General features: G+C 52.7%; 1 protein-coding gene and 1 non-coding gene across 3 annotated transcripts in view; one reads left to right on the top strand and one right to left on the bottom strand.

Annotated features, from left to right (window-relative positions):
* DAGLB (diacylglycerol lipase beta) overlaps window positions 1–9,715 on the top strand; it is a 28,279-nt gene that overhangs the window by 8,972 nt on the left and 9,592 nt on the right. Inside the window, exons 4-9 of one of the 2 annotated variants that reach the window (XM_007448882.1) lie at window positions 1,003–1,261; window positions 2,737–2,859; window positions 3,844–3,971; window positions 4,942–5,068; window positions 6,665–6,748; window positions 8,593–8,670. In XM_007448882.1, coding sequence (XP_007448944.1) covers window positions 1,003–1,261; window positions 2,737–2,859; window positions 3,844–3,971; window positions 4,942–5,068; window positions 6,665–6,748; window positions 8,593–8,670 — 799 coding nt within the window. The remainder of the gene's footprint in view (window positions 1–1,002; window positions 1,262–2,736; window positions 2,860–3,843; window positions 3,972–4,941; window positions 5,069–6,664; window positions 6,749–8,592; window positions 8,671–9,715) is intronic. The other variant, XM_007448883.1, reaches the window with a different exon arrangement.
* Window positions 9,362–9,434, bottom strand: TRNAK-UUU (transfer RNA lysine (anticodon UUU)). Its single transcript has one exon. It is a non-coding gene; the product is annotated as a tRNA-Lys (tRNA).

Below are 9,715 nucleotides of genomic sequence, written 5' to 3'. Positions count from 1 at the left end.
TTTTTTTTGCGGTACGTGGGCCTCTCACTGTTGTGGCCTCTCCCGTTGCGGAGCACAGGCTCCGGATGCGCAGGCTCAGCAGCCATGGCCCACGGGCCCAGCCGCTCCGCGGCATGTGGGATCCTCCCAGACCGGGGCACGAACCCGCGTCCCCTGAATCGGCAGGCGGACTCACAGCCACTGCGCCACCAGGGAAGCCCAGAAAGGGATCTTTCTGAGTAAATCATAAAAATGCAGAGGCACTTGTTCATACATGAGGAATAGTTCATCTCCCATTTATTGATGTAGTTTCCTTTGTTACCAGTTCTCATTTTCCTGCGTTCCCTCCCTTCCTTTACAAGAAGGAAGAGGCCTGAAGACCAAAATAGGGCAAAAACTAAAAGTAGGACACGAAGAAATATAGTCTCTGGAATTGCTGCAGGAAATAATCCGCTGGAATAAGGTTTATGCCCTTTCCAGACTAAAAATCTTACAGATGATCTAGTCACATCCCCTCACGCTGTAAATAAGGGGATGGAGACTCCCGCTGCCCTGCTGAGCCTCTCGGGAGAGGCCGTGGCGGCCCTTCCTGGGCCACCTTCCAGGAGCACACGTGCTCACGGACCCAGGGCGCCTTGCGCATGGTGGACAACCTAGAAATATTGAAACGTATGAATGAAAGACCTGTGAGGGTGTCCTGTGGCACAGGAAGCCTCCTTTGGTTTTACTGAGGGGAACCCCGAGACCCTGGGGAGTAGGCCTGGGTCAAGGTCAGGGACTTCCATGCCCAGGCCGAGGCTCTGCCCACCGGACACTTCCCCTTTTCCTTTTGTGGCTTTTGGGGCTCTGATCTTTGTCGGGCCTGGGTTGGCCATGGGCTCATAAGGAATTTTCTAAAAGAAACAAGTTGCCCGCCTCCGCCAGGTTCTGTGAGATCCCCATCTTCCTTAGTAACAAGAGCCACAAGTTGTACAGGACTTCAGGACTGCAGCCTCCAAGCCTTTTCCTCTCTCTGTGTCGCAGCTGGATCATCATCGCCTCCACCGTGATCACCATTGTCATCGTCTTTGACCCGCTGGGGGGGAAGATGGCTCCGTATCCCCCTGCAGGCCCCCATCACCTGGATAGTCATGAGTCCAGCCAGTTACTTAATGGCCTTAAGACGGCAGCTACAAGCGTGTGGGAAACGAGAATCAAGTTCCTGTGCTGCTGCATCGGCAAAGACGACCGTACTCGAGTTGCTTTTTCGAGTACGGCAGAGCTTTTCTCAACCTACTTTTCAGTAAGCCGACGGGGTCTGCTCTGGTCTCTTTCTTCTGTTTAAGTAAACACTTCTTTTGAGAAGATGAGTTATCTGCATTTTGAACCCATCTCCCTGTTGACATAAAACACCTCCTGAGAGTGAGTCCCCTGTGGGTGCGGCGGGTGGAGGTGTGCCCTGGGGTGAGCGCCCGAGAGCTCCAGGGAGCAGGGACCCAGGGCCCTGTGCTCACAGACCCCACGCCCTGGTCGGCGCATCCTTGTGTTGACACCCATCTGTTACACAGTTAAGATTTTGAATTAGTTCTTAAGGAACTAAGTAGTGGAACCTGTACATTTTGAGAATCATTTGCCAGTCGTTTCCTACATTCTTTGTCCAGCTGGTTCTCAGCAGATGCCAGGTCCCGGCAGTGTCGTGCCTCCGAGGTAGTATCGGACCCTGGTTTCTTACAACGTTATGGCATGATGGAAATGACAGATGATTCTCTTTTTAAAGACAGTTGCAATGCAGAAGGGTGTCATGGTTCTAGAGCAGTTTCTTCAGTGATTTGGAAACATTTGTTTTTCTTTCACATCCAATTTCTCTTATAATGATCTCTGATAAACTCCTATTATGTTCAGTACTGCAGCCAGGTGAGAGAGAGGAGTTCTCTTGACGTTGTGCCCGCCTGCCAGTCTTTTTCTCACCTCTCTGTGGTGTCCAGGCCTGCCCTGTTCAAGGCTGGCTCCATAACCAGCAGCCTCCACATAGGGATGAGAGAAGTGTGTCCCCTTAAATAATTTCAAAGGAGCACTTCAACCTGGTCTTAAGATTGTTGAAAGAAGGAGGAAGAGAATCTGGCTGTTCTTAGAGGACATCTTAACCTGCATCGTGGGCAGAACCGATGGCTCAAGTGGCCGAGTGGCCAGTACCTGGTTTCTTGTGGACTCCCATTTGCTCCGTGTCCCTCATGAAGGAGAGGGTCGGGTCAGGCTCTGGACACTCACTCTGTTGCTTTCCTAGTTTGAGGGTCTTTTTGAGGCTCGTTCTGCCCAGTGAGTATAAGTCCAGTCTCATACATCTCTGCTGTGGACTCTTTCAGCAAAACCTTCTCAGCATCTTGAGCAGTAAGAGTGTAAACCTGGGCCAACATCAGACGTTACTCCAAAGAGGGCGAATTTACCCATTTACTCACCCACTTTACAGGCGATGTGAAATAGATTAAAAATAGCTGACTCAACTTGACGTGAAATCTGAGAACAGAAATTAGTAAAATATTTATGTTCTCGAGCAGGTTTGTGTGAGGGCAGGATAGTAAGAGACACGAAGCTCACATGGCAGGAGTCCTGAAAGGACTTAAAAGTCCTCAAAAGGACTGTTTTTAAAAACAACTTCTCACACGTAACTGTACGTGTATGTGCATGTGTGTGCACGTGAACTGCGTAAAACTGGACCCTCAGGAGCTCGTGGGCCATTCCCGCTGAGTTTACGATAAGCCACTGTGGTCTCCCGCCCAGGACACGGACCTGGTGCCCAGCGACATTGCAGCAGGGCTCGCTCTTCTTCATCAGCAGCAGGACACCGTCAGGAGCAGCCAGGAGCCTGATGAGGTGGTCAGCCCTTGCCCAGGGCCCTGCCAGGTAAGCCCACGTACAAAAATGTACAGTTTCGACATTTACACCTACTTGTAAATTAAAAAAAAAAAAAAAAGGCGAGAGTTTCAGGAGCAGTTGATTGGAATCTGATTTGTGGCTTTTGCTAGTTGTGGTTTGTCACCTGTCCGGTGAGGCGTCTCCTCATCACCTGGAGTTCAGGTAGAGGGAGCCCACTCCTGGCCCGTTCACCACCCATTGTATGTTTTGTTTTTTTTTTTCCCCTGAGATTCTCTTTTAGGAAATTGGCTGTTGTCTGCATATCGAAAATTCCCTCTGGGGTGGGACCTGGTTCTCCCAGAGTGTGTTTGCTCTCTTCTCTGGGTCTGGGGAACAGATACAGTTCAGCTTTGCTTGATGATTGCTTTCCCGCCTCAGACTTCTGTGCTTTTGAAAGAGAAAATTGCATATGGATCGTGTGTCTATCTCTGCACCTAGTTCCCAGCAGCCCATTTGTTGCAGTGGCATCTGCACCTGCATCCAGCAGGAAGTCACGGGCTTATTTCACCAGGAGTCAGAAAAGTCATTAGGGATTTTTGCTGCTAACTTCTGCATCTCCTAAAATGAGGGGTTCATCTGTCTGTATTTAAGGACCAGTTTTCCCAGCAGAAGTCCTCCGAGAGGTCTGTTCCCTGAAGAAAGAAAGGGAAGAATCAGGAATTTGAGTTCAGGTTTAAGATCATAGTGTGTTCTACTGTTTATCAAGTAGATAATCCACAAGGACCTACTTTGTAGCAAAGGGAACTCAATGTCTTGTAATAACCTATATGGGAAAAGAATCTGAAAAGGAATAGATATAGGTATATGTATGACTGAATCACTTTGCTGTACACCTGAAACTAACACAACATTGTAAACCAACTATACTCCAATATAAAATGAAAATCAAATTAAAAAAAAAAAGATCATAGTGTGTTGATCCTCTCCTTAACGGGATCCCCTAAACAAAAAGCTTTTTTTCTTCTCTTACAGGAAGCTGATTTGGATGCAGAATTAGAAAACTGCCATCACTATATGCAGTTTGCAGCAGCTGCCTATGGGTGGCCTCTCTATATTTACAGAAACCCTTTTACAGGGCTGTGCAGGATTGGTGGTGACTGGTAGGTCGGCACCGTCTGAGGCCTCCGTCCTCATTCCGCCCCAGATGTTGCTTGCTATGGTGTCCGTACTTTATTTTCTAAAAATAATCACATTTCCCTGTTTAAAAAAACTTCCTACTTTGAAATATTTCAAAAACCGCAAGAGCGGTGCTAGGAACGCCCGTATCCTTTATCTAGAATGACCAGTTGTGACTCAGTTTTGTCACATGTGCTGTATCACTCTCTCCATAAATACGTGTTTCTCCCCCCAGAACCATTAGAGATTCAGTTGCGGGCATCATGCCCCTTTACCTCTAATTACTTCAGCTTTTCTTTCTTAAGAACAAGGTCTCTCTTTGCCATAAATTACAGTACAGACATAAAATTCAGGAAGTTTATCATTAATCATTAGCTATTCCAGTTCTCCCAGTTGTTCCAGTAATACCCCGTGTAGCACATTTTCTTCCAGTCCAGGAGCGTGGGTCGCATTCAGCCGTCCTGTCTCCTTAGTCTCCTCCGGTTTGCAACAGTTCCTCAGTCTTTTTTTTTTTTTTAAGTCTTTCACGATATCGACATTTTGGAAAGGACAGTCTGGGTGTTTTGTAGGCTGGCCCTCACTTTGCATTTGTCTGGTGATTTCTTCACGATTAGGTTCAAGTTATACATCTTTGGCATGCGGAGCGTGCATCCTTCTTAGTACATCATATCAGGAGATACCTGATGCCAGCTTGTCCCATTCCTGGTGATTTTAGGGTCTCTCCCATCCTTGTTGGTTTATTTTTTGAGTATGTAAAGCATTAGTAAAGAAGTCAGACTGTAGTAAGACGTGTATACAGAAGTGTCATTTGAAGGCCACTATATGTTCGCCAGACTGAGCTGTGCAGACTTTCAGCGGGCGCCCTCAGGTTTGCTGGGAAACGGGACGGCAGGGTGGGGTCTTCCTCGGTTCGTGGCTCTGGTTGGCGCAGTAACGCCTCTGCCCCTGTTTTAGTTGCAGAAGCCAGACAACCGATTATGACTTGGTTGGAGGTGATCAGCTCAACTGTCACTTTGGCTCCATCCTGCAGACGACGGGGCTGCAGTACCGGGATTTCATTCACGTCAGCTTTCACGACAAGGTAGAGTGAGCAGTGCCTCCTAACTTCTTCTGGGTCTTGGAGTCCTTCGAGATTCTGGTGGAGGTTATAAGCTATTCCCCCGGAAAAATGTGCAGAGACACATACACAGACACATACTCACCCCAAGTTTAGCGTACTGTCTTCGAGGTTCACAAAGGCTCTTGAAGCCCCCACAGGTTTAACATAAGATGGGGCAGAAAGTCTTCATCAGAGACACTATGCTGTGTTTCACCTGAGCCCGTTTTTAGTGAAGAACAATGAGTTGCACTTGGCATTAATCCCACACGGGTGTCTGGGGTTGATCAATCCTAGTCTCTGGGTCTGAGCTCCATCCTATGAGTGCAGTGCAGTGCAGTGCAGTGGGTCTCACACTTGGGAGGGTCCCAGAATCGCAGGGCTGGCTAGTGAACCTGCGGAAGCCAGTCTGTCTGGCGTCAGGGGCCTGTCCTGCATTGCTTTGTGGCTCCCCACACGGTCCTCACAGGCACCGGAAGCCAAGCACAGCGGCTCTCACATCTGCTGTCTACTGGGATCTCCTGGGGAGCTTTTAAAACTCAGAAGCCCAGGCCAGACCCCACATGAATGAAGTCAGAATCTGTGGTGATGGGACCCCAGCTCAGGAGCCCCCCCACGATTCCAGCACACAGACGATTCAGGGAACCACTGGTGTCCTGTTCTTGAACCCCCTGGCTCCCAAATTGCTGCATTTTTAGACTCACCTGGGAGGTGTAAAAGTCACACCCCATCCCACTGAGATCAGGATGTCCAGGATCTTGTTTTCATGTCTGCAGTGAATCTGGTGCCCAGCAAAGCGCAGGAGCCCGTGAGCCCTGTGCTGCCCTGTCACTGAGTGGTGATGACAGAAAGAGCGGATGGGGCTTAAAGGAGGTGATTTTCCACAGAAGGCTCGTGACTGCTCTGTGGGCTCTTTCAAGGAGCCCCCCACAAGGTCATCAGTAGAAGTCCCTCTCCTGCGGAAACCAGGGCAGTGAAGTCGGCAGTCTGTCCTCTCTTGCTGGCTCCACATGCACGACCGTTCACCACGCACAGGTGGCTGTCCCCGTGGTGTCACACCAGCTGGAGGACAGCACACCATGCTGTCCTCCTTAAAGATGACGAAATGGGGTCGAAGAGAACTTCAGACATTTGCTTGGGGTCCCACGGCAGGAATGGGGCGGAGCAGAGTTCCTGAGGCAGGTCTGCCTAACCCAGACCCTCTCGCTGCTCCTTCAGGAGCCTCTGCAGATGCAAAGGCAGGAGCCTAGGGTTACCGCTGGACCCGCGGTCGGTGCTGATGCAAGTGGGTGCTTACGGGGCCCAGAGCCTGTCACCCGCTGCTCGCACTGACCCAGAGCGGAGGCTCTGGTCTTGCCCGCTGAGATGGCTCTATCCCCTGCCCCCGAGGGTAAAAGGGGCTTGGCTTTAGAGAGCCTTTCATCACTGAGAATCAGAAGTCACACTGTCTACTGAGAACGAGCAGAGGTGGGGATCAGTGCACCCCTCCGCGCTGTGCTCGGAAGCGCGTGTGTTAGACGCTGCGGGCCGGCCCGGCCGTGTCCGCAGACACCTGTGCTAATGCTCATTCCTCTCTCCCAGGTGTACGAGCTCCCCTTCTTAGTGGCCCTGGACCACAGGAAGGAGTCAGTGGTGGTGGCTGTGAGGGGAACCATGTCTCTCCAGGTACGGAGCCTGGCGCGCTGGCCCAGGGGGCTGGGGGCGGGCAGTCAGCAGCTCAGATGCCAGGAGACCCAGCTTTCCTGGAACTGAGGGGAAACCTTCGTAAGTGACAGCATCAGACACAGGGAAACACCGGGCATGGAAAACAGGGAGGCGAGTCCAGGGCTGTCAAATATTTCCTTTGAAAAAGCAGATAAAGCCATTTCCTTTTAACCAAGAAATGTTGCAAACTTAGACGCTGGCAGGGCTGGGCTCCCCTACTCCCGGGCGGGTGCCCGCTGGATTCCCTGGGCCCCCAACCCGGGTGACCCTCCCCTTGAATTTTCTGCACCCAAAGCCAGAAAGAACAGTAGGTTAAGTCATGCAGTCCGAAGTCAGCCCACTCTTAGGTACCCCCCACCCCACCTCTCCAGTTCCTGTTGGGGGTCTCAGCTGGCCCCACGCGCCTGCCCCCGGCTCCCCTGGCCGCTGCTCCCCCGGTGCCGTGGGAGCCAGCACTGTGCAGCCCCACCCAGCAGTCCCCTCCCCTCCTGCTTGGTCTCAGCCCCACGAAGACACCTGGCGACACTCCTCTCCTGTGTTGTGCTTTTTGGTCTCTTCTTGGCCGTTCCTCAGTCTCATTTCCTAGTTCTCTTTTTTCTCCTGACCCAGGAAATGAAACGAGACTCCACCATCTTCTGCTTCCCTTCCCCCCGCCCCCGCCCCCCGCCAACCTTGCGCGGGCAGCCTTGCCCCTGCCTCGCCAGGAGCCATCTGGGTCTGCCCAGGCCCCCGCTCCCGGGTCTGCTCTCCCGTCGGCACCGCCCGCCCCAGTAACCATGCAGTGCCCCCTTGCCCACCAAGAAGCCGCAGAGCTGAAGTCGTCTCTGGCTCTCTCCTCGCTTCCCGCCCAGTCTGTCGCGTGTGGTCCTGCCCGGCCCCTCTCTGGCCCGTCTCCTCCAGTCCCAGCACCGCAGCCCTCGTTCTGGTCCCAGGCCTCTCTTTCCTGGGCCAGCGACAGGTCCTCTACCTCAGTCCCTGTCTCTCGTCTCGCGTCTTCCCAGTCTGTCCTTTGTACCGTCCAGAGGACTCTTTCTAGAACGTGGTCAGACCTGCCACTGCTCGCAAACCTCAGGCAGTTCCCGCTGCGTTTTATACACGGTTCCTGGTTCTCTGTGGGGCACAGTTCCCAGCCCTGGCAGCGCCAGAGCCACCTTTGGGGCCCCTCCCCCCGCAGGTGGGCCTCCCCGGGTCCCGAGGACACACCAGCCTCCCAGGCTCTGCCCGCGGCCCCTTGATGCCTCCAGAGTCGAGTGCCCGTGAGCCCAGCCCACCGCCCGCTTCCCGTGCTCAGATGCCTCTGCCCTGGGTCCTGCTGCTCCCCTGGGTGAGGATGCCGGCCTCTGTTCTCTCCTTTGCTTCCTGAAAACCAGCTTTTCCGTCAGGCTCTGGCTCAGGCCACCTCCTCCAGGAAGCCCCCCATGCCCTGCAGCGCTCACCCCTCCTCTGCTCTGTGTGACGTGTCTCTTACCCTCCCTTAGGTTTCAACCAGCCGTTGACTGGGCCCATGGAGGACGGGAACCATGCTTTGCTCAACACCCTGGCCCAGGGCTCTGTGCTTCGTGGGTGCTTAGATGCTGTGTGCAGGGAGTGGGGGCAGAGGGTGCGTCTTAGACGTGTCCCCTCCCCAGTCTTCATGTCTGATTGCGCCGTGGGTTCCTCAGGAGCTTCCTGGCCACCTGGCATCTCTCCCGAGTTCAGGCACCTGGGGTCCAATTCTCAACAGCCTGACCCGGGGGACTCTCCCACGCAGCCACCCTCAGCTAGCCCAGCCCAGCTGATGGCCCCTTCCCACGCACTGTTTCCAGGACATCCTTACGGACCTGTCAGCGGAGAGCGAGCCGCTCGACCTCGAGTGTGAGGTGCAGGACTGCTGGGCACACAAGGTAGGAGCCGAGGCTGTGTGGTCTGGAATGTTCTGTCAAGGGGAACCTCGAAGGCGCTGGGGTATTTTCAGTTCGGGGTCTCCCGCGTTAACGCTGCTCTGCGCCAGGTGCTGTTCAGCACGACTTCTCACCACAGCCCTGAGAGGTTACTTTTGTTTTTTTTTTTTGCGGTACGCGGGCCTCTCACTGTTGCGGCCTCTCCCGTTGCGGAGCACAGGCTCCGGACGCGCAGCCTCAGCGGCCGTGGCTCACGAGTCCAGCCGCTCCGCGGCACGTGGGATCTTCCCGGACCGGGGCACGAACCCACATCCCCTGCATCGGCAGGCGGACTCTCAACCACTGCGCCACCAGGGAAGCCGTCTTTTTTTTTTTGTTTTGAACGTAGCCATTCTAGTGGCTGTGAAGTGGGCATCTCACTGTGGTTTTGATTCGCATTTTCCTGATGACTAACATGGTTGTAGAGCTGAGCGTTTTAACATTTGTGGGAAAGTCTGGGATGATTCCTTCCCTAAAGGTTACAGCGGCTGCTTCTGGGGAGAAGGCTGTCAGGGGCGGAGGGCAGCGGCCCTTCCACTATTTTTATATACTTCGTGGGGTTTTTAACCAAAACATGCATTACTTCTGTAGTAATAGTTTTTTAAATAGAATGCTTAATTTCTTTAAAAAATTCTGTTTGTTTATTTATTCTTGGCGCCTGGACAGGGATATGAACCCTGGGCCCTCAGATTAAAAGTCTGATGCTCTCCCAGCTGAGCTACCCAGGCTAGAATGCTTACTTTTTATACAAGCACGTGTTATTGCCAGAGTGCGGTGCTGGTAATTGAACCCCAGTGTCCTGTCTGGGAAACTTTTTTTCCTTCCAGGTTTTTTTGTTATTGTTGTTTGTTGGGGGTTTGTTTTTTTCTGTGCCTGGACACCTCAGGGAAGAGCCAGAGTGGAGGCTTTTGGCTTTTGTTCTGCCGCCAGTTAGGAGCTTGACAGTCCTGGGAATGTGAACTTTTTTCCTTTATCCCTTAGCTGTCTTTTCATACCTCAATTCACCGAC

This window comes from Lipotes vexillifer, unplaced genomic scaffold, assembly GCF_000442215.2.
Source record: "Lipotes vexillifer unplaced genomic scaffold, Lipotes_vexillifer_v1.1 scaffold778, whole genome shotgun sequence".
Lineage (NCBI taxonomy): Eukaryota > Metazoa > Chordata > Mammalia > Artiodactyla > Lipotidae > Lipotes > Lipotes vexillifer.
The sequence above is the reverse complement of the archived record's forward strand: the minus strand, read 5'-3'. Positions and strand labels throughout refer to the sequence as shown.